Below are 26,469 nucleotides of genomic sequence, written 5' to 3'. Positions count from 1 at the left end.
TTGTCGTGAGAAAACACCGAGTGTCATTTACTTTGAGACGAGCGAGTAGATTGGTGAAATAATGGCGTGCTACTGCAAGGAGAGAGTGACGTGCGTCTCATTAGCCCCTAGGCGGCCCATGCTGTGGTGCGAAACTGCTGTGGTGCAGTATCTTCAAGGGCGTAGAGATGACACCTACAATTGTAAATTTACGTGCAAAAAAAGGTTACTGAACTTGGCTAATAAGAATCTCGAATTTTCGTACCCGCCAACCCGCCTCATTCGCCGACACTGCCAACACGTCATATTGCACTAGTCCCACGGGTCTCCTTGGATATAGCTCGACGGAGCTACCGGTTCTCGTCCGACTATCATGCTTCGGCGTCACGCGCCACTGTCACCATCGTCTAAGCTGACAGACTATTTTCTCACGACCCGCACGCTCCAATACATCGTTGTTGGTCTCTCCGTTTTTGTCGTTGTCCCGCTCGTAATATACACATTCTACTACCCATCATTCCGTTCCGACATATGCAGCTGGCCGTCTGCAAGTCGCAGTCCGCGCGACCTCCGTCTTCTTCTATTCGGTGACCCTCAAATTCGCGGCGCAGACACGTCCTCATCACTACGCACCCGACTCGATATCTTCGGCAACGACCACTACCTGGGCCACATCTACTCGACACTGCTTCCACGGCTACACCCGTCCCATGTCATCGTCGTAGGCGACCTATTTTCCAGCCAGTGGATCTCCGACGAGGAGTTTGAATTGCGCACACGAAGATACAAAAATCGTATATTTCGACACCCTTCCCTAGATGTCACGCCGGCCCCGGTATTTCTGAATCTGTCAGGAAACCACGATATCGGCTATGCACACGACGTCACAGACTCCCGTGTTCGTCGATTCGAAAAGCATTTTGGACAATTGAACTTCGTCGTCACGGGCGACGATTTCCGGATTATTGGGTTTAATTCCATGTCGCTCGATGGCTCGCTGGACGACGATGAAAAAGGACAGGCCAGCTTTACTACGGGTGTTAGAAACTTTCTAGATGAACAGATGAAGGTCAATTTTAGAGGTACGACTATTCTCGCGACGCATGTGCCGCTGCATAAGCAACGTGGTATCTGCATTGACCAGCCGTATTTCACGTATTATGACGAAGAATCTGAGCAACTTATACGAGAGCAGAATATGATCTCTGAAGAGACTTCGCAGTGGCTTTTGAATGGTTTTTTTGGCGAGGGAAGGGCAGGGCACGGTGTTATTATCAACGGGCATGATCATGAAGGCTGTCTCGTTCGACACACGGTGGTGAAGGGAGAACCCAGATGGAATGTAACTGCGATTGCGACAGGCGACGCGAGGTACCAGTATGACTATGACAACTCTGATAGTAGTGGAGTCTTGGAGGTCACAGTGCGCAGCGTTATGGGGCAGTTCGGTGGTAATGTAGGTCTGCTAAAGGGCACTTGGAACACGAGCGCACAAGATTACACGTTTTCATTCTCCCTCTGCCGCTTCGGTTCGCAGCACATATGGTGGGCAACATACGTCATTGCGATTATTTGCGCAAGCGCAAGTGTTATTGCCTTTATCGGGTTACCATTCCTTGACGAGAAAGCACGGCGCGTCTTTATTACCGGCACTATGACACCGCCGATACTCAACTCTGATATAATCTGCCACAGGTCCAGACATACCATCCCAGTCAGTCCACCTACTAGTGGCCGGCAGACGCCTGTCGATTTCTTCCTTTCTGGAGGAAAGACGCAAAAGATGGACTAGGCAGATGTAGCCTGCCAAATTGTACAATACCAGATAAAATGTTACTTTATTGTACATAAGAGCGTTTGGATGGTTGGTTTGCATTTATCAAATGAGAATTGATGACTGTCTGTCTGTCTGGGGGCCTTCGTTTGCACTCTCCCGACAGCTTGAAATCGCTGGCTCCAGTCAAGAAGAACTCCGTCGCAAGTAAACCTATCAAGTCGCCTATAAAGCCTATAAAGACGGTCCTGTTCTGACAGCTGGCAAGACTTGCCAGGTGACGTCTGATCTTCCTAACCCACAGTGACGACTTTGAATATCATCTTGTTAGTCCTGCAACTAATACAGAAATCCATTACACTGCTACGCCGGCGTACGAAGGCGCGCTGTTGTTACTCCATATCAATAGCAGACTTGTGTATCGTAGTGCTTTACGAGAGGGGTGAAATAAAACTTGGCAGACATACGTTTTGGGGACTTTATGACATAATGCGGACTGTCAATGCGAATAAGACGTGAATGCAATTTTTGTGAATTTCTTGCTGCGGAGATGTCCGCGCAAGTTGTGTTCATAGCTTTTACTGTTGGCATGGTGACGTCAGCTTGGTGCCTCACGTGTTCTGGATTGGCCACGAAGTCACGCCGCTAAAACTTAACTCTACTGAACGCGGCCAGGTTGCAGTCTTTTGAGTCTACACCCAACGCGGCGCCCGTCATCTGCCACTAATAACATTATCCATAAACTCACCGCTTTATTTCGTGCTCGCTCTGCTCATTGATTCCGGACTCTTCACATATCCGCGTTCATCCTTACTGGCGGCTGGCTACGCTCATCTTTGATCGTGACTTTATACGACCATTAACATCAGATCAAACATCCGTCTCATCGCAGTCTCAACCCCGCCTCTTGCATTAACCATGGGCATTCCAACCTGGGATAACGTCCCCTCAAAAGTGCCCGCGCCAGTAAAACGTACCGCCCAGTCTCCGATTCTTCTCCCCGCCCAGCCTCTACGGCATCTTGCTCGGAATCCAGCCTATTACGCCACTGAATTAGATAGATACTCTTCACGTCCGCTTGTTGCTCTCCCGCGCGTGCCTTCTTTTGCCAACGACGAGGACTTGGAAACAGACGATATCCGTGAGATTGAGGACGACGATGACAGAGCTCTTGGTGCGCTAGAGGAGTATGGACATGAACTCGAACCGCTTGGTCGGACATACGTCGCGCACCAGTACAGACTCGATAGTGCCCGACGGAGCAGACGTACCCACTCTACTCACCGCAGCGAGCGTGCTGCTCCTTTGCGAACCGGGAATCAGCTTGCGTCGGAGCTGGCACTGAACAGGACATTAGCGGATTACGTGCAACGACTACGACAGCTAAGACGGCTGGATGCGACTGCGCATGCCGAAAGGATGGAGTACGAGCCGCGCAGCAATTTCCACATAGATGACGACGAGGAATTCGAAGAGGAACGCCGGGAACAGATGGAGACTCGTAACAGCAGTCGGTCATCAGACGTGGATGTGGAGTCCTCTTTCAACTCGATCGTCGAGCAGATACGTTCCATTGGAGCTGTACACGACACGGCTTTGCGGAGCAACGTTGGGGCACCAGTGAATGCGGAAAATCCTCGGGGTCAGTCATATCATCTTTCGCCATTGGATCTGGACGGATTTTATAGCAGTCGTCTTCGCATTCGTCAAAACGCGTTCGCGTCTTCAATGCGCGACACGATGCTCTCTGAACATCATGCGTCTGATCAATCACCCATTGCCAACTCGACAGAGTTTGATCACACATATTACAGCCGCGGTTCCGGCGTCAATAATTTCGCTGAAGCCACGGATACTGATGTCAGGGATATTCTTCACCGATTTGAAGTCCTTGACGATCGGATAGATCTAATTCGCATGGCCCGCCGCGAACTGCGGTTAATGGAATTCGATGCAAACGCCAGCCTAGATGGTATGCGTTTTGCCGCCTAGATTCACTTAGTACCTCTAGAAATACTGTCATTTACCATTAGGAGTTTATATTAAGACGGGAGGAATATATGGTGTTTCGGGCATTGTTTATTTTGATGTCGATTTGTTGCGCGCTAAGATTCGTCATTTGCGAATACGCGCTTGTGAGAACTAATTTGTAATAGGGATTAGTATAATGCTAATACAACGCTGCGCCAGAGGACTTGGATCAGATTCCTTCCTGATGGTTGACTATTTCATATGCTACTTTGTATATTACACAGAGCATGATGACCATGTGATATTGTTTTAACTATATACAACACTGAAAATCCCCTATGCTACACGCACCATACTTCACGATCTCGATCCTATCCCTCAAGATTGAGTCTTATATGCCCGGCGGCAGCAACATCGCCATGACCTGTCTAGGTCTCTCCGTGGCCAGCAATTCAAAATTATTCGCACCATTTTGCTAGACCCATTAGTATCGAGCTTCACCGTACTCTTGTCACAAACTAATACTCACCGTGTCCGTGACCTCAATAGTGTACCCCATCCCCATCAACACCGCCCGAGTCTTCTCTGACAAAATCCGGGACTTCCCACCCAGTCCCACCAACAACAACTCTGGTCTCGGAAACAACAAACTCAACATCTTCACTCCATCCTTACTGATATCTACGAGACCGGTATCCAAACCTGTGCAGTACTGCACGAAGTCCCACTCAAACACCTGCCCGTCAACGATAACTAGACCGAGGGTGCTGTCTTTGCATTCGAATATAGTGCCGTCGGACAGGAGAAAGCCGTCTTCGAGAACACTGTCGATTGCCATTGGCGGGCGCGGAAGGTCCTGCAGCAGATCAAAATCTTGGATCGGGCCCCCTTTAGACGGATTTATCGGCGTTGCATTATTGATGACTTTGTCTGAATTGAGCGGGATCGTGACCTGTAGTTTTCGATTGGGGATCTTGTCTGGTGGTAGATATAGTGATGACCTGGATATTGACGGTCGTGAGAGAAGCCGTGAGAATAGCCGCCGTGGTATTTGTCTAGATGCCATTCTCTAATACGCGCTCGTTCTGCTGAAGGATATCTCATGAAATTTCTCTACAAAGAGAGCGAGGGCGCACTGAATCAATCAACTCTTGACAAAGAGAAGTTCAAATTATTCGCAACATTAACACTCGGGACAATACATAACTTAATATTCCCCAATCATACGTTACCTCCATTCCTCCACTGACATACCATGCAATAAACAAAATTTTCAAAAAAAAAAGGTGAGCCCAACTAAATTCCTTTACGGAATGCCGTTGCCCAGAATCGAACTGAGGTCTCTTCGGCCACAACGAAGTGTACTGACCACTATACTACAACGGCTCACGGTGATGTCCAAACAACCGAGATTGCGCATTTGGAGATTAACTGCTAACCCTAACCCCAGCAATTCGCATCGAGCAACGGACAAGTACATCTAAGCGAAGACAACGCCAATATTGTCAAGGTTGTGGCCTAGAACCCCTATAGTGGACCATTCAGAGGCAAGCAGGACCATACATACTAGAAGTACTTCGCACGATGAGCGCGGAAGCAGGTGCAAGACGCATGTGATGGCGGGTATCTGGCTTTTAGTCTCGCGGGTTTGGGTTAAATATAGTTAATAAAGCTTTCTAGTGAAAGGTAAGAACAATATCAAGTGACCATATAACAACAAAAGAGAATGAGGAAATGAAGAAATTTATATCTTAGGCATCAATTAACATTCATGGACCTAAATCCATGCCTGTGACGATGGCTGACTCGATTGGAATAGATATTAAAAAATACAATTACTCCGAGGATACAAGACTGCCTACCCTGGACGCATGAAAACAAGGGGGATACCCTACTTGGAAGAGGAACACTAAGGTGAAATAAACTCAAAATATCGTTGTTGTGCGGTCGTCTGCATGGATCTTCCGAGTATATCCACATATGAAATTGCATCAAAGGAAAGTCTACTGTCAGGGATATCGGCAGCTTTCAAGTCCTCATCCGGAACAAAATCACTAATTTTAAGGCCAATGGCTTTTGGGAGACTGTTACAAGACCATGCATTCTGAATTAGCTGCTAAACCAAAATGTGAGCACGGGATGGCCTCCAGAAATTCAATCATTGACACTAGCGGAGTTGAACGGTAATGGGAGCTATCATTGGTTTAGGGCTGTTGTATCAGACACCGTGCGTCAGCCACTAATCCGGGTTAGGGATTTGTCGCAGCAAGTAAATTGACCCTTACCCTGCTTCAACTACTCTACTCTTGCGATCTTCGCAAGCTGGATCAATAATAATATCATTTCTATCACGTCGATGTACGGGGAATGGGACAATGGTACTTAAGCTGCACGCCTTATTTTTAGGCATAGTTTAATCACGTGATGTCAAAGTCAACGACTGTGACACGTCTCTGATATAGCTGACAACCCCTTGATGTTTTTCCGGCTCTCTAGACCATTCATGAATTCTTCGGAGATGTCTTCTGACGACTGGGTTGGTCCCCTTCAAGCGAAAATATCTATCAGCACGATATTTCGACGTAAACATCACATTCAGCGACATCTACGAGGCCGAGGAGTGGGAAGGCTTTGACGATAGAGCTGTCCTGAGACTGTCTATCCCGACTTTGATACCGCAAGGAATCGATACAGGCCTGGGCAAGGAAGCATGGATACGCGATACGGACTCAGAGAAGCAAGGCACGAAAGAACGGTGACATCTCGAAGGTCTTCTTACAGTGCGATCGAAGGGGCCAGTACACGAGCAGACATCATGATGAATCTACCCACAACGTCATCTAACTGGTTCCTGTAAACATATTGCCCTTTCTCTTTTGTTGTGAAAGAGTACCGTGTGTCGTGGTCCGAAGTCGGTCTCTAGTACTTGATGGCTCTCGTCAACGCTGTCCCGGACACTTGTCGTCTTTCCCGAACCCACAGGCCCCCGTTACCGATGACCGGCCGAAAGGACTACATCCGCAACTAGCGTCCGATTTCGCTCCGGCATACATACTCCCGCATCATCTCGCAGGATTTAACACAAGGCTTATCGTGGTCCTTCCCGACTTGGTCCCGACTTGGTCCCGACTTGGTAGTCGATGCCGAACACACAGGATTCATCCGGGATGGTGGATCGTGACGAATATCAAGCTGATGCGACTGCTCTTCGGTTACCCCGCCAACTGGGCCATGGCTATTTAGACTTTGAGAGAAGCCTATGACAGTGTTAGCCATGAGTACCAAGGTTCTGTTCTCAACAACTTTGGCGTTCCCGACCGGTTCCGTCGTTGTCTTATGGCAACTCTCACAGGACTCGCGTCTCGAAACCACGTTGACTCCCTGGCACCACGGGTTTCCCTCAACAGTGGCGTCCGGCAAGGAGATCCTGTCGCTCGCGCTTGTTTGCGCCGCCAAATCGGGCTCTTCGCTCAGCCGCCATAGGCTGCTGCTTACAGGCATCTAACACTTGACTTCTCACGTCTTGTCGGGATAACGGTTGCTTTACAATTGTGAGTGCGCGAAATACTGTTGGATCGACGGCTTTTACATAGCAACGGGAAGACGCCATATTGCATTTAAAGGATATCGTGAGGTAGCTGACTAGCTTTATAGTTTGCCTGCAAACATTAAAACCGTTGTCTGTACTTAAACAGGACCAATATATATTAGGTATATATCCAACCTCTAATTCCGTTAAACACTCATCAAGTCCAAACGCGAGTCATCCTAGACTCCAAATTCAATCGATATCCTGCTTACAAGATGGGCCACCAAATCCAAATTAGCCGCATTTAGAACTTGGGTGTGATTGATTTACGAGATACATTGCGTGTCGCTACAACGAATACGTATCAGCGTACGGAAGTCAATAGGATCGCGCATGGGAAACACACTCACTTTCATCAGTTTTTTGGTTGTATTCTTCTTGCTCTTAGCCTTCTGATTCGTTTTTTTAGAGGTCACAATGAGCGTTCCCAGATTCATATTGTCCTCCAAACGTCACGCATAATTGTTCAGGAATATATGCACGTGTTCCAACTTCCTTTTGACGCGTTTCTCCACAAGCCCATTACTTACTACATGATCGGCGAGGTTATCTGAGACTACTTTGCTGGAAGACATTGCTGATTGCTTCGGCAACACAATTATTGCATGTGAGATTGTGATTCATAAGCTCAGACTCGATTGTCTAGAGCTCATAGTAATCCGAAGCGTGGGAGCAGATGCAGTTCCACTCTCAGACCAAATCTCAATCCAGTAAAAATAGTCGATATAACTTTCAATGGGAACTATTGAGATGCTGACAACGATTGTACCACGTGGTTAGGTAAGGTAACACCAGTTCTTACAAATATGTCGGGTGTAGTACTTTCAGGGGTAGAAGTTGAGGAAAATTTGTTCGCTTAAGTCCCAACAGCCATTGTAATACATAATTATTTGCATGTCGCATCAATAGCACCTCGATATCTTTTTGACGCGGAATAATTCCTGCTAAAGATGGTTCTGAAATCAACATCTTCAACTAACCATACGGTGTACCAAATTTCTGGTTCCAATACATCTCGATCGTTGCCGGATTGGGTTGCCCGAAAAAGACGTCGCGACTTAAAAAATGATTCGGGTATGTTGGCAGCATTTGGACCGGCCTGAGATGGAATATAACTGACCTACGTATTCTAGAATATGCGTCGAGAATTGAATTAATTCAAGACTTCGAGTTCTCTGAAGCTTCGAATAAAATAAAAGTTTCAGCGGATGGAAACTACGCAATGGCCACAGGAACTTACAAACCTCAGATCCACGTGTACGACTTTGCCGAGCTTTCTCTCAAATTTGCACGACACACCGACGCAGAGAATGTCGACTTTATAATATTATCTGACGACTGGACGAAATCTGTGCACTTACAGAACGACAGATCAATAGAGTTACATGCGCAGGGTGGCATTCACACGCGAACGCGAATACCAAAATTCGGAAGAGCAATGGCGTATAGATACTCCAATTGTGACCTATATGTCGGTGCTTCTGGAAACGAAATTTACAGACTTAATCTCGACCAAGGAAGGTTTTTGAGTCCAATGGATTTAGGTACGGAGATAACAGGTTGTAATTGTTTGGATATCAACCCAGCTCATGGCCTGCTCGCTTTCGGACTTGAGAACAACACTGTGCAGTTTTGGGATCCACGGAGTCGGACGAAACTCATTCAAATGGATATGGATAATGATGACGACGATGGTGGCAATTTGGGCACTGGTGCCGGTATCACGGCCCTTAAATTCAGAAGCGACGGTCTTTCACTGGCAGTCGGTACTAGCGCAGGACAGACAGTACTATACGACCTGCGAAGCCCGAACCCGTTGTTGAGGAAGGAGCAGGGATACGGATTACCAGTCAACAAGCTGATATGGATCGAAGGGGACGGGGGCGGTTCAGAAAGTACCGTACGAGTTTTATCTTCTGACAAACGCATTGCGAAGATCTGGGATGCCGAAGGTGGCAAACCATATACGGCATTCGAACCGTCAGTTGATATAAACGATGTGACTCATATTCCTGATACGGGCATGTTCTTCTTAGCGAACGAAGGCATGCCGATGCACACGTACTTCATCCCTTCACTCGGTCCGGCCCCATCATGGTGCTCCTTTATAGAAAATGTTACGGAAGAGCTTGAAGAAGCACCCGTTACCACAGTCTACGACAACTACAAATTCGTTACCAGAAAAGAGCTTGCTGCGCTCGGTTTGGGTCATTTGCTTGGTACAAATGTTGTGCGCAGTTACATGCATGGCTATTTCCTTGATATCAGATTATATGAGCAAGCTAAGCTCATAAGCAATCCATTTGCTTACCAGGAGCACCGTGAGCGCGAGATTCGGAAGAAGATTGACAAGGAGAGAGAATCACGTATCAGAACCTCTTCCAAGCTTAGCGTTAAGGTCAACAAAGGTCTCGCTGAGAAACTTGCTAGCGCGGCGGAGAAGAAGACAATGAGAGCAGCTCGTGAGGCTAGAATCATGGCCAAGGCGAAGGCTACAACTGAAGTCCATGAGATGGACTCGGACGCTGATGTCAACGGAGGAGCTGCGGCACCCGCGTCCGGTGGACAGACTAGTCTGCTTGACGACCGTTTTAAGACTGTGTTCGAGGATCCCGAGTTCGAAGTAGATGAGAACACTGTAGAGTTCCAGCAGCTTAACCCTACTAGGTCTTCGAAGACGGGAGAAGCAGTGTCTAGGGCACGACCTGACTCTGACGAGGAGGATTTTGATGATGATAACAATGATTACTAGGTAGTTTAAACATGTTCAACAGGGCGTTAATATTGGCATAGAGAATTTCGGGATTCGTGATTCACGATTGATGTTTACAATTTTGGTCTTGTAGAATTTCTTGTCTTCAAACTTCTAATATTAGTTTACTTGCATTTGTCAATTGCGTGGTATCAAGTAGTCATACGAAGTCAAACGACAGATGCAGAGAAACTATATCAATACAACTTATCCAGGATCTCAGTAAGAAGTCGTTACCTAAATCTGTATATCGGTCCCGCATTGTCACTTTGCGGCGAAGGAAGGGTCAACTCAAAATGGAACCCGCCAGAACGTTCGTGTCTTTGACCGTTCCATAACCGTATTTCTTGTTCCATCCTCGCATTTTCTTTGTGTCTTCTTAACGCCGACATAACCTCGATTGCAGCTCTCACAACACCGGCCTTCGTGACGTTGATATCACTTGCTTTTGGGTAAGTATCTGTAAATGTAGCAATATATCTCTCTGCTTTTACCGTCCATTCAGTAATGCATCGGACCTTCATGCGCAGTGCTGCACAATATTCACAGGAACTACCTCTCGCATGTGCCGACTCGTTCCGGAACTGCCAGGATGCTTCATTCTCATTGTCACTATTTGTCTGCCCCGTAAATTCGTCAATTATAGCGTAGATATTGTTCACAGTGACTATATCAGGGTCCACGAAATAGATCTCATGCCGTCTGTTTGTCATTCTAGAGTCAGTAAACGAAGCTCTCGTGGTAGCGTTGTTTGTAACTTCGTGTTGTTCTTGTGGCATATCACCCTGTCGAGTAATTCTGCTAGACTCTTCCTGAATATCTAATGGTGCAATCATAGAGGTCGAGATATCGGACCTGAACGGGTCAGTACCAACGACGGACGAGGCATGTCTCGAGTTTCCGTCACAAATCTCTCGTAGCTTTTCTTCTCTCGCCTCATCAGATGAAGGATCGTCAAACGGCGATTTTAGCCCAGCCTGCGGCACAGCCTCTGCATAGAATGAAATTGAATTGCGCAATCGTTTTGGCCGAGATTTACTTCTATCCCGTACGAAGAGTGACCGCTGGCGGAATTCATTCAGAGCTCTATCGACTCGTGACGAGTCCATCGGCCATCCATTATCAATCATTTCCTGCAGCCGTCTTTGCCAATGCGTAAGCTCCTCGCTAACATCGATGACTGTTTCTGATACAGCCTTCGCTTTTCTCCTGCGACATTGCCGGATACGACGCGTCCGCCATCTTTCAGCAATCGATAATCTCTTCGCGGTCACATCCAGCCTCGCAAGTTGGGCATCTTGCGAACCGCTATAGTAGCATTGATAAACATCAAGTCCAGGGTGCGGAGTAGGCGACGCTGGATCCCATAGTCGTGACTGGTAGCGATTAGCACCTGAGTCTGATACTCCTTCTGTAAATAACGAGGTGTATGGGATGATTGTGGTGTTTGGCGATAAGAAATTCTTGTCGTGTTGGTCGTCTACGTCTCGGCGCTGAGCACATTTAAGTCGTGAACACATACTCACAACGATAACTTACTTACCCCACTGAAGCGCTTAAAGAGCTCGCGCAAACGCATCTTAGCAAATTTTGCCGTTGAGGAGATTCTAAGAACGATTTCAGACGAAATATGGGATGCTCGAATTGCAGATGCCACAGAGTTAGACTTTCGAGCGGGTCCAGGCCACTTCGAAATGCTGTGCCGGTCACAGTTTGTAAGACTAATGCAACTATATATTGACTGCTCATACAAATATATAACATTTAATCTTTAACTACATCTGTAGAACGAAAGCTTTCGACGTTACGCATGGTATAGAGACTACGCCACTCGCTCTGAGCCACTCATCCGAACAGCAGTGCCATACTTTTGTAAACGTGTCAATAACAGATCGCCTTGCTTAATAAAAAGCTGGTACTGGGCATTCTTGTTGTCTGGTCGGTTGGTCTCAATGATTCCTGAACATTATTAGACAAAGTCCGGGATACGTGCTAATAGGAAACATTACCGTTTACTCGATCGATGACACAATTGATCTTTTTTTGCGGAATGAACTTTGATAGATCACTACCGAATTGTTAAACCAAGAACGCTCTCCATAACAATATAATTGTGTTAAATAAACGTACTTGTCTAAGAACTCGACGCTAACACCGAATGCCTCAGCCATGCTCTTCAAACTGAGAGCTCGGTAAGACTCAAGAAGTTGGGAATAGCCCTTTCGGCGCATCTCCTTAACGTAGTACTTTGCATGTGGTGCTAGATACCGATTAACCTTAAGGTGACTCTCATCAACCTCCACGAGCGCCTTGAAGAAGCTGGCGTAGTCACAAAGGTAGAGCGAATTAGTCATCGTGGCGAGGGGCTCAATTGAAGGTGTGGTCGACAACAAGGAAAGGACTTCAGGGGAGTCGATAACTTTGGTCTTCAAAGGAACACGACCAAGCGCGACACCAGCGGCAAGCATTGCATATTGGACTACTTCCTCGTATGTGCACAATTCAGTAGAAGTGAATGTAGACAAGCTGTCCAGTAGCAAATCGGCAGCCTCCGAAAATTTCCTGATAGAAAGGGAGTATAAGCCATCGTAAGTCTTCAGTCTATTTCGTCTGTCCCAATCTCCACCTCGATCGATCAAGCTGCACAATCATTTAGTTCATATGGTCATGTGCAAGGAGGTTAACACTCACACTTTGACGTTCTCCAATTCACGACCAACAGCAGACTTATCATCGAAGAACATCCCCACTCGGATAATCGTAAAGAGTATATCAATCTTTGATCCCAATCCTGGAGTTAGATCGTATGCTTTCCGCAATGTGAAGGTCGCTTTCTCCTGAAGATCAAATAAATCTTGTCAGCAATTCTTCAAGAGCATATTACAATCAAGCTCACCTTATCACCCACACCAGCCCAGAATTCGCCCACCTTGACCCAACCCTCAGCAACCTCCATCTCACCGCCAGCCTCCTCAGCTTCAGCAATAGTCTTCTCTAACGCCTGCAAGTGCTCCGAGTTCTTGGCTACCATGGCTTTGTACTTCTCTTCGTCCCATGGTATCTGGGTTAGATCTAATGATGTGTGCAAATAATAATACAACGGCGCTTTGTTTCCGTTCTCGATAGCTGTAATAAGACGTTTCTGTGATTCTTCCAGGAGAGCTGGCGGTAGCGTTGGTGTTCGCAATAGGAAGATGTCTTGCGCGAGTGATAGATCCGGAACTGACATGTTTGCGTTGACGGGCAGATCAAAGTTGAATGGGAAGTCCCAAATAGACGACCTAACAATCAAGAAACAAAGAGATGGTGCGATATAATCTGTGCGCAAGTCGATGATCAGCTCAGGTTTACGGAAACAATTGGTGTATGGTAAGCCGTGAAGTTTGAGGGACTTGGCCAGTAAAGACGCAATCACGGATCACAGACTGTGTCACCAAGTTCAGGGTTGTGATACACTGTGCAAACCCCCTAAAAGTTTCGCTCATCAACACTCGGATGCGTTTTGGCACGAAATTCACGGACTGTAAGTTTTTGAGCAACAAAGTTGTCTCCAACCCAGTCGCAAAGCCAATGCCACTCTTTCGATTGTAGTGCACGGTCAAGACTCTTTGGGAGAGAATATACTTCCAGGAGGTGTTCCGTGCGAATCTATTGGTTTTGTAACTAGCAACAGTTCGGAGTACACGCGTGAACATAACGTGCCAGGGATTAATCAACTGATCTGTACTAGTCACTTGAGTCACTCACCTCACTTGAAGTACACAAATACGGTATCATGGCTATTGCTCCGGTGGACCTCCTTCAGGCTTTGCAAGCGGCAGTATTGCAAGATCTGGCCTCAGTAGCGAGGCGAAAAGCGGCCGAGGCACAGCTGAAGACATGGGAGACACATAGTGGATTCTACTCCCTCCTACAGGTGCGTTTGACCTTCTGTCTATTGGTGCATATTGCATATTAATGGCAAGAACTAATTGGATTATTAGGACGCATTTCTGGATGTGTCACTGCAATCGGATATTCGGTGGATTGCCATTATCTACTTCAAGAATGGTATAGATAAGTACTGGCGAAAATCCGCACCAAAGTGAGTTTGGCAATGGCTTGCCGATGTGCATTCCAACGGTTTACTAAGTTGCTGTATTTAGTGCAATTGCAAAAGATGAGAAAATCCAGATCAGATCTAAGATCACACAGACTTTTGGCATCACCAATGCCCAGCTTGCCGCACAAAACGCGTTGGCTATAGCGCGTATTTCGAAGTTTGACTTTCCGGTTGAATGGTATGTAGCCGTATGGATGGTGGGGACAAGTGGATTTCTGGCTAATGCGTACGCCGAAGGCCCTCCTTATTTTCAGATATGCTCGGTCTTGCTAACGAGGCACATGATGGTCACGATCTTATTCGGCTGAAACAAGTCCTTCTCGTCCTGAATCAGATTGTGAAGACACTCTCCGGTGCTCGATTTGGCAAGACACGCGTAGCTTTACAACAGGCTACTCCTGCTGTTGTCAAGTTTGTGGGTCAATGGTATTTCATATTCACTCAAGAATGGATGACCAGCTCCTCCAACGGCGCCTTGCAGAACCGCAGCAGCGAGTTGTCCGAACAACTTGAACTCCGCGCCAGTATCGGTTACCTGTCACTAAAGATATGTCGGCGGTTAGTGTCGGAAGGGTACGAATTTGCAAACAGACACCAAGAAGCCAGCGAATTATTCCAAGTGTCTACTATGCACTTGAACGCATTCATTGAGAAATATGTATCAGACCCGTCGGAAATTCTGGAGAAGTTTATACGGACCTTGGGAAAATTCTATCAAGACTTATCCGAACGACAGCCCACCGCATTCATACTAATGCCGGGCTCTTTCGACCTGATTCGGTCTTATCTTACAGTATTACAATCACAAGGTGCAGCCTTTCATCAGCAGAACTTTGAAGCTCAGGAGTTTTGGGAGAAGGTACTGGTTCGAGGATTAATTTTATTGCGGAGATGCATTAAAATGATCTTTGGAGACGGCACGGTTACAATCAAATGTAAGTTACCTTGCGATAATTGAAACTGTCTTGGTTTTGCTAAGATGAGTAGACCGTACCCCCGAAGACAGAGAGGAGACTAAATCGGCAGTGCGTCGTCTGAAAGAAGAGCTATGTACGGACTCGTTTGTTGTCAACGTGCATGACATTTTGCTCTGGTCCTATTTGCGGCTACGACCGTCGGATCTCGAAAAGTGGGCGAACGAGCCGGAAGAGTTCGTCTATGACGAAGTGCAGAACAGTTGGGAATACCAACTTCGACCATGTTCTGAAAAAGTCTATATTGATCTCCTTCTCAACTTTAAGGACCTGTTAAAACCTCGCGTGTTAGATGCCTTTGAGGCTGCCAGTTCGCAAAATGACACATCGGATGATGCAATTCTCGCTAAAGATGCGGCGTACTGTGCATTTAGTATTGGTTGCAATGCGCTATTCGAAGATGTCGACTTCGATAATATCTTCTTGCGAGTATTCGTCCCTCAAGTAGCTAACGCCAGCGCAGATGTGCCATCAATGCACAGAATCATCCTTCGACGGATATCGTTGATCATCTCCAATTGGATCTCAGTGAAGTGCGGCACTGATGTGCGAAAAGATGTGTACGACGTTCTCGCTCGACAGCTTGACCCTAGTCTACCTTTTAACGATACTGTCGTTCAGTTGACTGCTGCTATGGCACTTAAGAGTGCGGTAGACGAGTGGGACTTCAAACTTGATATGTTCTTGCCATATCTCGAGCTATTCCTTACTCGTCTAATCGAAATGATGACTAAAGTGGATGTAATTGAAACTAAACTGTCACTACTTCAAGTGATATCTGTGATTGTGGAGGTGGTTGAGACTCGCATCATAGTGTTCGCTGACAAGATCGTTGCGCTGCTTCCGTCACTCTGGGAACAGGCTGGCGATGAACACATTCTTAAGGGCGCGATTCTACAGACATTAACCAATCTGATACAGGCTACCGGCAAGGAGTCATATCAATTCCACCAGCTTTACGTCCCACTTATTGCCGGAATTGTCGATCCAAAGTCTGAACTTCATGTGTACCTTAACGAAGACGCTCTTTTGCTGTGGCAAACTACAATCGCAAATGCACCAAGCGCGACACCCGAACTCTTGAGTCTATTGCCGATTCTTATTGAGTCGCTTGACCAAGCTACTGACACTCTCCGGATGGAACTTGTCATTCTTGAGGGATACGTCTTACTAGCACCTACATTCGTCGCTCAACAATACGCGAAAGTAATCTTCGGCATCATGGCATCCTTCATTGGAAATCTTAAAATCGAGGCATGCCACACCGTCACACACATTATCGAACTTTTCATCCAATCCCTTCCTCTCAACGCATACATCAACGACCTTGTCGAAACAGGTCTCATGGCTCGTCTGACGGACTCTATATTTGACACTCACGAGTCAGCTATCAACGTCACTCGGTACCTCACAATTTACGCGCGTCTTTCGCTCGCAGATCCTACCGTTGTCGTCCGCTTCTGCGATATATACGGCACGGAACGACGAGTCCTGCCTAATGGCGGAAACTGTTTGGGACCATTACTCGACGTGTGGCTAGAAAAGGTTGAAAATATGGGGCATCCTCGAGTGCGTAAGTTGACCGCCATGGGCCTGGGCGCGATTATGGATGGACCTGCGGGTCAGCAAGAATCTGTTCTGCGCCGACGAGAAGCAATAACAAAGGTCAGGGGTGAAATTTTTGCTGAGTTAGAAGGCGAGGAGGTGGATCTCAACATCGACACTTCTGTGAAGAATTTGATGTCGGGTGGTTGTGGCTACAGCGTGTAGATTGATCATTGTAGATAGTTATGAGAGGTATTGCATTGCATTATATAGTGTTGGCTAGCCTGTACACACTAAGGGTTCTATATATCCATTTGTGACGAATAAGCATGAATCTTTCTTCCGATCTGAATTTGGAAGGAGGTTAAATTATTGGGCGCTAAAATCTGTCTAACTTAAAGAATAATGACAACTACTATATTGTAACGCAGCTCAAACTTCATTATCTTGATGTCTCTGTAAACACGTTCGCGTAAATGAAGAATTGTATCAATCCAACGGGACAGCCAATGACACTGATATAGCACAGTCTGTTCTTATAGGAGATTGAAGGATTCTTCTGTCCATCAAAGTTCAACCGCTACCGTACTGCAAAGGCGAACAGAACCAGTCTGCCGTACATTCAAATGTGTACGTTTCTGCAGATGGAGGTACAACTTTCAAAGAAAAGAAAAAAAGAAAAAAGTAAAAAAAATCTTTGGGTGCTCTCGAGCTTTATAGGGAGCGAGGGAGCCGCAGTGGGTTAGGGCCCGATGTGTGCCTGGTAGAAAAATTATTTGGGCTGAGATCGGGTGCGACGGGCGCTGTCGAAGAAGCGATCGGAAAACCACCACGTCCAGATCTCAAGCTTTTTCAGAATTTTGAGGTTGACAAACTTGGCAATTTTATTGGTACTGTATTGTCATTCTAGATTTTGGAGGAGCTATCATAGTTGGGTCTTAGTAGAAGCTATAAGTTTGCGGGGCCAGAGACAGTTAGTTTCACTCTACAGCAACATTGCCATCACTCCACAGATCACCGACCCCGTCATCATCACACCTACACTAGTTTGTTTTCGACTTACACAGACGGCGTTATGAGTTTTCCGCTATATTCCCGCGCTCTTTTGGGTAGGACAATGGCACGCAATACAATGTCGCTCACCGCCCGCACGATTGGCCCTCGAGCACCACGCATCGCGACGTCATTGCCGAGGACAACATTTGGTGTGCTTAGCAGGCCATATGCGGATGACGCAAAGGAAGAGAAGGGTAGTAAAGGTTCTTCCAAGCCGCGACCAAGTCTCACGACCGAATCTTTATTATCACAAGAAATGGTGGACGCGATGGCAAACGAAGGTGCATCGAGTTCAAAATCTGAAGATCCCGCTGCATCCTCGTCAGCAGGAAGTGAACGACCGGATAAGTCAGAGGGCGAGAAGTCTTCTAATGGAGCCAAGCCCGAATGGGCGGGAACGGCGAAACGCGCTGATTACCAGGCTGCCCGCGATGCTACCCGGACACGACGTCTTGTGTGGTCATTCGCCACTATCTTCTGTTTCGGTAGTCTCACAGTAGTTTACATGAGTCGAAACTGGGATCAGGACGAGTGGCTTGCCCACCGGGACATTCCCAATGGCTACACACCACTTCTCATGTACAAGCGCTTCAAGGCTAGGTTGGACGGTGTCACGAGTTACTATGCGGGCCCTTCCATCGAACCCGAGCTTCCGCCTTTGCCTAAAGACGATAATTATCAGCGATTCACATTAATTTTGGGTGTCGAGGACTTGCTTTTGCATTCAGAGTGGACCCGCAAGGATGGTTGGAAGACATACAAACGGCCAGGCCTTGACTACTTCTTAATGTATCTCGCACAGTACTACGAAATCGTGCTCTTCTCATCCGAGTCTGCTAACTTTGCTGAGCGCATGGTTCTCAAGTTGGATCCATATCACGCCTTTATGACGCACGCTCTGTTCAGAGAATCAACTTACTACATTGATGGCCACATTGTGAAAGATATTTCTAACATCAATCGTGACCTTAGCAAAGTCATCATGGTCGACGTCGATCCTGCAGCGTACTCGAAGCAGCCACATAATGCTATTCCCGTCAAGCGATGGAATGGCGCAAAGGATGACACGGAGCTCGTCAAACTTATCCCGCTGCTCGAGTACATAGCTAATAGTGACGTCAAGGATGTCAGAAAGGTTTTACAGACATTTGAGGGATGCGGTCACTATGCCGATGAATACGAGCGTCGAGAGCTAGAGTTTCGCAAGAAGGCATACGAATTGTGGGATCAGCAGAAAAACCAGGCGAGTCTATCGTCGTGGATCGCGAAGTTGTTTGGTATGCCTGTGCCCCAGGCAGATAAACCCATGATTGCACAGGATTTCTACAGACAGGAGGGAATCAAGAACTACGAGCGGATGCAGCAGTTCATTAAGGAGAACGGCGATAAGATTCTTGAGGAGGAGAAACAGCGAGAACGTGAGTTCTTGGAGCAGCAGAATTTCACACTTGGTAACGTCATCAAAGGGGTAAGCTTTATGCGAATCTGGAAAATGGGCGACTCGTGCTGACGGTTTTAGGTCGTTGATCCTCAAGCGCAGGCGGCTGCCGCTGCTCAAGCTGCTCAAGTCGCCTCGACTGCTCAGGCTTCAAATTAAGTGTCGTCATGGAGTGGTAATGTGTATCGTTAAAAAGTTGGATTATCGTGTACGTGTATATGTTATCATAGTTGAAGACGAGCATCATGGTGTTTAGACCGAAAACGGAATAAGCAAAGGTTATGTATTATATGTTTGTCGAAATATAAAGGCACAATGTTGAGTTCATTATTATGCAAGAAAACTCTATTACTAGACATATTGCATAAATTACAATATCCAATGGCCAACATAACAAGAGACATATTCTTCGTTACATTATTCCAGAGGAGGTCTTGTTTACGCAGTAAGCTTCCACTGCGCCGAGGCACCAATCAAACTCGAAATCATGCCAGCAAGACCAACAACTGACTCATCGACAGGTACTAACTGGAGACCCGAGACCGGGATCGAGCTGTCGAGCAGATCAAGGACAAGCTGAGTGCTGTTGGCGGCCTGTTCAGCCCTGACCTTCTTGATGGCGACGATATCCTTCTCGGCCTGTTTGGCGAGCGAGGCTTCGCGCTTGCTGAGGCCTATATGCTTGTATACAGCGCCAGAGATGCTGAAGATGATTCCTGCCAGCCAGAATCGGTAGTAGAGTTTCTGAGCCAGCTCGGGATTCCTGAGTGTTGCGAGCTTCGTGCCGTGAACCTACCGACGAGTTAGCCAATCGCGTATTTTGCACCACAACGGACGGAGACTCACAAAAATCAAGGTGTCGAGGGTGAGATAGGCAGTGTACGACAATTGCCGACCGAGAGCGGTATATCTCAATACTGCGTCGGCAGTCTTATTGTCATACGCAGCGGCGGCAGCCTTCAAGTGCTGCAGGGGCTTGCCAATTCTCATGATCTTTCGCGCAGTGGAGAACTGCGACATGAGGCCGCGCCAGGCCGCGAGCGATGCCTTGTCACCGCCCGTACGGGCGAGGTACGCGGCGTAGAAGCGGGCAAAGTATTGGACCAGTCGCATCACCTTGTCACGACCGATGGTCGAGTCGAGGTAGCGCAGGAGATGCGCAGCTGTTGGGTGATATACGAGTGCGTCAGCAACCATTGTGAAAGAACGGGTAGGTAATGGTGATCTGTGTGGAAGTGAGGAGGTGAGAACGGAGTAGGTAAAGAGACCAGAAGGGTTCAGGAAAAGTTATCTGTCGGATGAGATGGCGGGGAACGAGGAGGACGAGAGAGGAAGAATGGAAGCACGTGCAGCAGCCGCTGATAACCCCTGCCCGTCTTCCGGACGGCCGCTCCGAGACCGTCACGGCCGCGTGTTTTTGCTCCAAGGTTATAGAAATATATGTGGTTTCATACAGCACATTATGTTCTCATTCAGTATGAAGTTGCAGTAGTGATTGGCTGCTGCGTTGGTGACTTGCCTGCTAGTCCTATATTCATCTCTAGTTAACACCGAATACGAGTTTAGCAACACTTTCTGTGATCTCTCACCAAGGTAGCTTGTCACGTGAGTCCGTCGCTTATAGCCAAAGGATAAAATATAACTATCTGAATAGCCAATGTCGAATACGAATAGAAAATATTGTTTAATAATTAATAGCACCCTAATCCTACGTAAGCCGTGGCAGGCTTGCGGCAGATCAGAGGCACCACACCTAATCTAGTTTTTTAAAAAAATTACTGTAATTCGCAACCTTTGCATTTTGTCCTCCTTGTTTTCGTTTTTGCCTGTACACCAAAAGCTCTATGCTGAGATGTCGGGCTGTCAGCAGTTAGCTTCCTGTACATTTTGGACTTCACTCATGATGTCAAGATGATTTTTCCCACGACAATTGTTGTAATATTGACTATATTGAAGCACACAATAGCAAACAAACATATACATGACTGAAGGTTCCTATGACCTCTATATATAATTGAGTCATTTCCTTCTGGAACCTTATAGGCATTCCACCCAATACCCAATTGCGTCACTTACATAGTGCTAGAATATTCTACAATCTACGATCGTAGGCTAGAGTGTTCTACATATTTCCACAACAATCACGTTCACATTGCCTGCATCTCACATAAATAGTCCTGCTTCCGTATAGGAGATCTTATATCCATCACAAATCATGCGTTTTCGCCAACCTTCTGTTCCTTTTACTCCTCCGGAGACAAATCTTAAAGGGAAGACCGTCATCGTCACGGGTGCTAATACAGGCCTCGGCTTTGAGGCCTCGCGTCAGTTCCTCATTTGTGGTGCCAGGAGAGTAATTCTCGCCGTCCGCAATACTTCAAAGGGGGAAGCGGCTCGCAAGCTTCTGCTGAGCGAAGTGACGGTCAAGGAGAATAATCTAGATGCTGAAGTTAAAGTGATGCAACTGGATTTGAGCGACTACAAGAGCGTTGTGAAATTTGCCACCGATGTCAAGAAAGAACTTGACGCTCTGCATATATTGCTTCTCAATGGGGGTTTAAATCTGATGAATTGGGAAGAAACTGTCGATGGCCATGAAATGACGCTTCAGGTTAACTACTTATCCAATGCACTGCTCGTACTTGAACTGTTACCGCTACTTGAGCAGACCGCTATGGATGTGAAGGCACCAACTAGAATTTCCTGGGTGGGCAGTCAGGCCCAGGCGTTCAACTCGTTCAGTAACAAGCCTCTACCCTCCGACGAATCCGTGTTGCACCGCTTCGACGACAAGATGCAGTTCAGCTCTTTTTTCCGTTACTCCGACTCTAAGCTTCTAGTGTCTATGTTTGTCCAAGAGCTGGCAAAACATATTCCGCAAGATAAGGTCGTGATCAATCACATGTGTCCAGGCATGGTCTCTACCGGCATTGATGCTAATTTACCTGTCTATTTAAGGCCAATTGTGAGAGTTGTCAAATGGTTTCTTGCAAGGACACCCGAAGAAGGTGCAAGGATATTAATTTATGCGGCTGCTGTAGCAGGTCCTGACACCCATGGGGCCTTCATAGTCGATAATAAGATTGTACCGTAAGGTTTTCCCATGATAAATGGTAAAATTTTGTTAGGCATGACTAACCGCTGAATGACATCTAGAATCGCTCCGGTGACACAAACAGATAATGGCAAGGAGATGCAGAAGAAGCTGTTGGACGAGACACTGGTAGAACTGACAAATGTGGACAAGGCTGTTGGCGATATGTTATTTGTGTAGTGGTGACGTGTTGCTGATGATTCTCTCCTTGCTAGCCATGCTTAAGCTGGAGGATCGATTACCGAAACGGAAACGCTTAAAGACGAGCAAAATATGAAATTAATTAATATTGAAGGGTCAATTCATCTCTGATTCTATGTCCGTCTAAGTACAAGTGCTTATTTTGGCATTTACGTGACTCACGCATGAGTTTCAAGTTATTGAGTGAAGACGGTGGGATCTTATGTATGACGTCACTTTGCAGGGTAAGGGCTTATTGGCGTTAGTCAGACGACTTTCGCAGATCAGCAGCCAAGGTTAGAAGATCACTTCTGGCATGCGAGTCTGTTAAGGTTTGCCCTTGTGCCAACCCCTAACCGGTTGCATGTTTGCATGACTCTCTCTCTCACACGAAAGTGGCCATCGACAAACCTTATCTGCCTCGCTTGATACGAGCCTAGCGAAGTTTGCGAACCCCACCCGCCGCAACCGTTTTTGTTTGTTTTTCGCCTTCGTTCTGCCGCTCATTCGGTTGGTCATTTTCCAACGCCATTTTCTGCGCGGCTATTCCTGCACCCAGACCCATCATTCACAATAAAGTCCATCGACTTTGGAAAAAATAACCATTCTCGTGTTGTCTTGTCTGCGCACGACGCGCAAAAGACTTGTATGTCGTTTCCTCTACGAAAATGTCCGGCGTCGTAGTCTCCGCTCCTCCGGGGCACTCGCGGGGCCCATCTTTATCTTACTCTCACTCAGCTCTCCAGTCTCAGACCCAGACTCAGTCGCGACTGCATCCTGGCGACCGTCCGCCCCGTCAATCAGTAATCACCGCACGAGTCGTGCCACAGTACTCGCCTGCAGCCGTGTCCGCTCTCGCCGACGATATGTCGACTCTCTCGATTTCGCCGCGTACGCCGATCCCGCCACAGTTGCAAATTCGCAACCAGAACCAGGGAATTGCTGCTACATCGTCCGCGGCATCCGCCATGGTCAGAGCATCTTCCGAGACAGATGAGCGTAGCAGTACATATAACGACGTCATTATTCGCAATGGCTGGCTGATGAAACGGGGAAAGCGATGGGTATTATATTTTAGTGGCTAGCTTGCACGCTTAGCTTGCTAATTCTAGTGACATAGACTTGGGCTCGACGATGGTTTGTATTACGGCCGGCGCAATTGACTTGTTACAAAGATGAGTCAGAATACAAGGCGTCGGAAATTATTCCGATCACTGATATCAACACGGCGGCCATTCTGGCCGATAAGTCATATTCAAAGCGCAAGGCCCATTTCGCGATATTCACACCAAGTAGGAATTATCATCTGCAAGCGTCTACCCCAGCGGAGGCAGAACAGTGGGTTACAGATATACAGACCGCTGTGAGGCTCTCCGAACAGCAATCAGAATATTTCCGGCGTCAATCAGCCACGATATTCCGAGCCCCCAATTTTCAGGGATCCACTGAAAATGCGAGGTCAAGCGAGAATTTGACCGACATCGCGCCTAGTGCACCGCATGTTGCTATCGTAGCGCCTTCACCATCGCCTAATGATCGAACAAATGATAATACCGAGCTACGTGGACGCACCTCAATCAGCGATGATCCTCATCATGATAATAACTCTCACCACACTCAAGGCCAAATGCTACACGGTAATCATCATCAGCAGCAGCAACAGCAGCAGCAACACCACCACCTTCAATCCCAACGCCTCATCAGTACAATTGAGAGCGATCGTCCATTCTCGCCGACGTCAATAGCGCGGTCCCGGTCGCCAGAATATAGCGTGCATAATGGCAGTACATATGAATTTTCAGGCGCCGAAGATATGGGATTCTCATCCGGTGCTTCCGACTACGGCGTCCCGATATCTGGCGGCCCTCTCCGCAATCCGTCACAAATCCAGCTTTCTCCACCCGCCGCCCAAGTCGGCCAGCCCCGCACCAGTACGAGCACTGCTGATAGCCATGTCGTTCATGATCTTGCACAGTTAGAAAAAGATCGCGTCTTGGAAAGCGGGTATCTTCTGCGACTAGTCAAGCGATACAATCAATGGCGCAAGAAGTGGGTCGTGCTCCGGAAAGGCAGTATTGCATTCTATAAATCCGAGGATGAGTACAAGCCACTCAAGATCGTGCCTCTAGATCATGTTATAGACGTGATGGAGATTGATCCAATGTCTCGGTCAAAGCAGTATTGCTTACAAATTATTCTCCCCGAGAAGCGACTCCGTTTATGTGCCGACACCGAAGATGATCTTACACGGTGGTTAGTTGCGATCAAGGCTGCTGTAGTAAGGTGTAAGAAGGACAAGGAAAATACCCGAGCATAAATAATAACACAATGTCTCCTTTTTTGTTTCACGGATGGCGTACATGGCATGGATTTGATATTTTGTATGTCTGGGACAGTATTGTAACGTAACTTGTAAATCGCGGAAGTTTGGGATGGCATTATGCTGGGGCCCGTTGATACGGTCTCTTAGGATCATAAATATGTACTAGATAAGTTATATAATTAATGACATAGTTAATCATTACCGAATTGATTAAATACACCCATCCGATTAATACTCTATACATACATATGTACATGACGAAACATTACAACTAGACAAAAAAGACTCAAACAGAAGTGAATGTGACTTATATCTTCCGAGACCGGTAGGCCCAGTACATCTTCCACGGCAGACTCCAGCTTTTAATTTTCAACTTTGGGCTAAACAAATCGAAATCCACCTTCTCCAATTTTTCCAACCAGACTCGAATCGGAACTGCAGACAACACTGGCGCAAACATCGCGTCGTCAATGTTCTTGGGGCCGCCTTGCTGATTGACGACGTCCTCGAGCATTGTCCGCGCCGTGATAAGTTGATCATTAGCATGAGTGGCGACCTCGAACACAGCATCAGCAAGTTTCTGGCGAATATGGACATCTTGGACATCCACTCGTCGTAATACATCTTCCTCGCGCACAGCATGCCGGACCATAACATCAATCGGGAGCAACACTCGTCCACGGCGCTCGATCATGGTCGGAAAATCCGACAAGGTCTCGACGACGCCCATCGCGCGACCGATGTGCGAGCACACATGTTCCGCCGCGATGGCCCGCGGACTAGGCATACTCTCGCCAAGCAGATACAGCATCGACGAGTACGCCGCCTCGCCGTAATCCGCCAATGCCAAGATATTCGCGACCGGAGGATCGCCAACACGCGCCATTCGTGCGTCAACCATACGCATGAAAAAACCGCGTGTGTATGGATGCGTGCGGATTACGTCTGCGAGAAGAATGGCGACGGGTTCGGCTGGTGGTGTCTTCCCAGCAAAAATGTCTTGGATCATTTGTCTCCAGAATTGAAGTCGAAGGCGGGCAGAGGCAGCACTGGAGCCGGAGGACATTGAAATGTTTGCTGACGAAGTCAGGGGTGGGTGAGATGCGTGCTTCAGCGCGGCTGCGAGTGAGTAGATCGCGATGTGTGCATCCCGAGAAGGGCTGGGTGTAAACGGAGTTATGAGATTCGGCGACATGAAGCTGCTTTGGAGCAAGGACGTACAATATTGTCTAGCTCGCGATATCGATAGCCGGGACGCCGCGTCGGATTCCGGCACTGATGACACCGACGGCGGATCCGACATTGGCGGGGGATCTCGCACACGTGGAATCTGTGTATGTGTGTGCGAATGAGTATGTGGAAGTGAATGCCCGTCTCCATCTTGACTATACGAATTCGAGTGAGTGTTGCGAATACCACTCACGCAGCAACCACGTCCTTGCCGCACTGTGCTCCTTCGGCTGAGCACCAATGTGCGCGCCGACATGTAGTAGTGTGGCTGTACCGACGGCGATCAGAACGCTGTAGGCGAGCTGGTCTGTGAGATATAGAGAATTTCAGTTGGCTAGAATTTAGCTTGAAGACAAGTCGATGTGCGGCGCGCCGAAATAGCGTCGCTCCGGAGTAGTGTTAAATGCGAGGTAACTAACAGGAAATGAAAACGATCTCATCGAATAATTCGAGCAAACAACA

At 47.4% G+C, this 26,469-nt stretch overlaps 12 protein-coding genes and 1 non-coding gene across 13 annotated transcripts; 7 read left to right on the top strand and 6 right to left on the bottom strand.

Moving 5' to 3' along the window:
- The first annotated feature begins 55 nt into the window (after positions 1 to 55).
- On the top strand, positions 56 to 2,228 carry V1508DRAFT_421816 (uncharacterized protein). The gene has a single exon (XM_066940933.1). It carries the CDS (start codon positions 353 to 355, stop codon positions 1,769 to 1,771), a length of 1,419 nt encoding a protein of 472 aa, XP_066794438.1. The 5' UTR covers positions 56 to 352; the 3' UTR covers positions 1,772 to 2,228.
- A 229-nt stretch (positions 2,229 to 2,457) lies between these two features.
- V1508DRAFT_421815 (uncharacterized protein) lies at positions 2,458 to 3,989 on the top strand. The gene has a single exon (XM_066940932.1). It carries the CDS (start codon positions 2,672 to 2,674, stop codon positions 3,743 to 3,745), a length of 1,074 nt encoding a protein of 357 aa, XP_066794437.1. The 5' UTR covers positions 2,458 to 2,671; the 3' UTR covers positions 3,746 to 3,989.
- Positions 3,923 to 5,111, bottom strand: V1508DRAFT_389585 (NADH dehydrogenase 1 alpha subcomplex assembly factor 3). The gene is made up of 2 exons (XM_066937894.1): positions 4,254 to 5,111; positions 3,923 to 4,199 (listed from the first exon to the last, which is right to left on the bottom strand). The coding sequence occupies exons 1-2, from the start codon at positions 4,788 to 4,790 to the stop codon at positions 4,116 to 4,118; spliced, it is 621 nt and encodes a 206-aa protein (XP_066794436.1). The 5' UTR covers positions 4,791 to 5,111; the 3' UTR covers positions 3,923 to 4,115.
- On the bottom strand, positions 5,039 to 5,110 carry V1508DRAFT_t70. The gene has a single exon. It is a non-coding gene; the product is annotated as a tRNA-His (tRNA).
- Positions 5,112 to 8,263: 3,152 nt separating the features above from the next.
- On the top strand, positions 8,264 to 10,065 carry V1508DRAFT_357837 (WD40-repeat-containing domain protein; the record flags this gene model as incomplete). Its single annotated transcript, XM_066937042.1, has 2 exons — positions 8,264 to 8,387; positions 8,447 to 10,065. The coding sequence occupies 2 exons, from the start codon at positions 8,264 to 8,266 to the stop codon at positions 10,063 to 10,065; spliced, it is 1,743 nt and encodes a 580-aa protein (XP_066794435.1).
- Positions 10,066 to 10,181: 116 nt separating this feature from the next.
- V1508DRAFT_205692 (uncharacterized protein) lies at positions 10,182 to 11,850 on the bottom strand. The gene is made up of 2 exons (XM_066936223.1): positions 11,609 to 11,850; positions 10,182 to 11,558 (listed from the first exon to the last, which is right to left on the bottom strand). The coding sequence occupies exons 1-2, from the start codon at positions 11,642 to 11,644 to the stop codon at positions 10,299 to 10,301; spliced, it is 1,296 nt and encodes a 431-aa protein (XP_066794434.1). The 5' UTR covers positions 11,645 to 11,850; the 3' UTR covers positions 10,182 to 10,298.
- Positions 11,851 to 11,887: 37 nt separating this feature from the next.
- V1508DRAFT_357922 (26S proteasome subunit RPN7-domain-containing protein) lies at positions 11,888 to 13,294 on the bottom strand (the record flags this gene model as incomplete). The annotated part of the gene is made up of 5 exons (XM_066937047.1): positions 11,888 to 12,024; positions 12,075 to 12,133; positions 12,196 to 12,705; positions 12,757 to 12,902; positions 12,962 to 13,294. 5 exons carry the CDS (start codon positions 13,292 to 13,294, stop codon positions 11,888 to 11,890), a joined length of 1,185 nt encoding a protein of 394 aa, XP_066794433.1.
- Positions 13,295 to 13,566: 272 nt separating this feature from the next.
- V1508DRAFT_421805 (armadillo-type protein) lies at positions 13,567 to 17,116 on the top strand. Its single transcript, XM_066940931.1, has 5 exons — positions 13,567 to 13,981; positions 14,049 to 14,149; positions 14,211 to 14,345; positions 14,405 to 15,102; positions 15,155 to 17,116. The coding sequence occupies exons 1-5, from the start codon at positions 13,841 to 13,843 to the stop codon at positions 16,909 to 16,911; spliced, it is 2,832 nt and encodes a 943-aa protein (XP_066794432.1). The 5' UTR covers positions 13,567 to 13,840; the 3' UTR covers positions 16,912 to 17,116.
- Positions 17,117 to 17,491: 375 nt separating this feature from the next.
- V1508DRAFT_389574 (NLI interacting factor-like phosphatase-domain-containing protein) lies at positions 17,492 to 19,537 on the top strand. Its single transcript, XM_066937893.1, has 2 exons — positions 17,492 to 19,210; positions 19,262 to 19,537. The coding sequence occupies exons 1-2, from the start codon at positions 17,762 to 17,764 to the stop codon at positions 19,337 to 19,339; spliced, it is 1,527 nt and encodes a 508-aa protein (XP_066794431.1). The 5' UTR covers positions 17,492 to 17,761; the 3' UTR covers positions 19,340 to 19,537.
- Positions 19,538 to 19,618: 81 nt separating this feature from the next.
- Positions 19,619 to 20,377, bottom strand: V1508DRAFT_433940 (peroxisomal membrane protein PMP30A; the record flags this gene model as incomplete). The annotated part of the gene is made up of 2 exons (XM_066942003.1): positions 19,619 to 19,972; positions 20,027 to 20,377. 2 exons carry the CDS (start codon positions 20,375 to 20,377, stop codon positions 19,619 to 19,621), a joined length of 705 nt encoding a protein of 234 aa, XP_066794430.1.
- A 1,018-nt stretch (positions 20,378 to 21,395) lies between these two features.
- Positions 21,396 to 22,454, top strand: V1508DRAFT_357824 (uncharacterized protein; the record flags this gene model as incomplete). Its single annotated transcript, XM_066937041.1, has 2 exons — positions 21,396 to 22,270; positions 22,337 to 22,454. 2 exons carry the CDS (start codon positions 21,396 to 21,398, stop codon positions 22,452 to 22,454), a joined length of 993 nt encoding a protein of 330 aa, XP_066794429.1.
- A 334-nt stretch (positions 22,455 to 22,788) lies between these two features.
- On the top strand, positions 22,789 to 24,959 carry V1508DRAFT_205736 (uncharacterized protein). Its single transcript, XM_066936224.1, has 2 exons — positions 22,789 to 23,518; positions 23,575 to 24,959. The coding sequence occupies exons 1-2, from the start codon at positions 23,123 to 23,125 to the stop codon at positions 24,769 to 24,771; spliced, it is 1,593 nt and encodes a 530-aa protein (XP_066794428.1). The 5' UTR covers positions 22,789 to 23,122; the 3' UTR covers positions 24,772 to 24,959.
- Positions 24,949 to 26,310, bottom strand: V1508DRAFT_421796 (Squalene/phytoene synthase-domain-containing protein). The gene has a single exon (XM_066940930.1). The coding sequence runs from the start codon at positions 26,261 to 26,263 to the stop codon at positions 25,085 to 25,087; it is 1,179 nt and encodes a 392-aa protein (XP_066794427.1). The 5' UTR covers positions 26,264 to 26,310; the 3' UTR covers positions 24,949 to 25,084.
- Positions 26,311 to 26,469: the final 159 nt, after the last annotated feature.

Source organism: Lipomyces doorenjongii, assembly GCF_038497915.1.
Source record: "Lipomyces doorenjongii strain NRRL Y-27504 unplaced genomic scaffold V1508scaffold_45, whole genome shotgun sequence".
NCBI lineage: Eukaryota > Fungi > Ascomycota > Lipomycetes > Lipomycetales > Lipomycetaceae > Lipomyces > Lipomyces doorenjongii.
The sequence above is the reverse complement of the archived record's forward strand: the minus strand, read 5'-3'. Positions and strand labels throughout refer to the sequence as shown.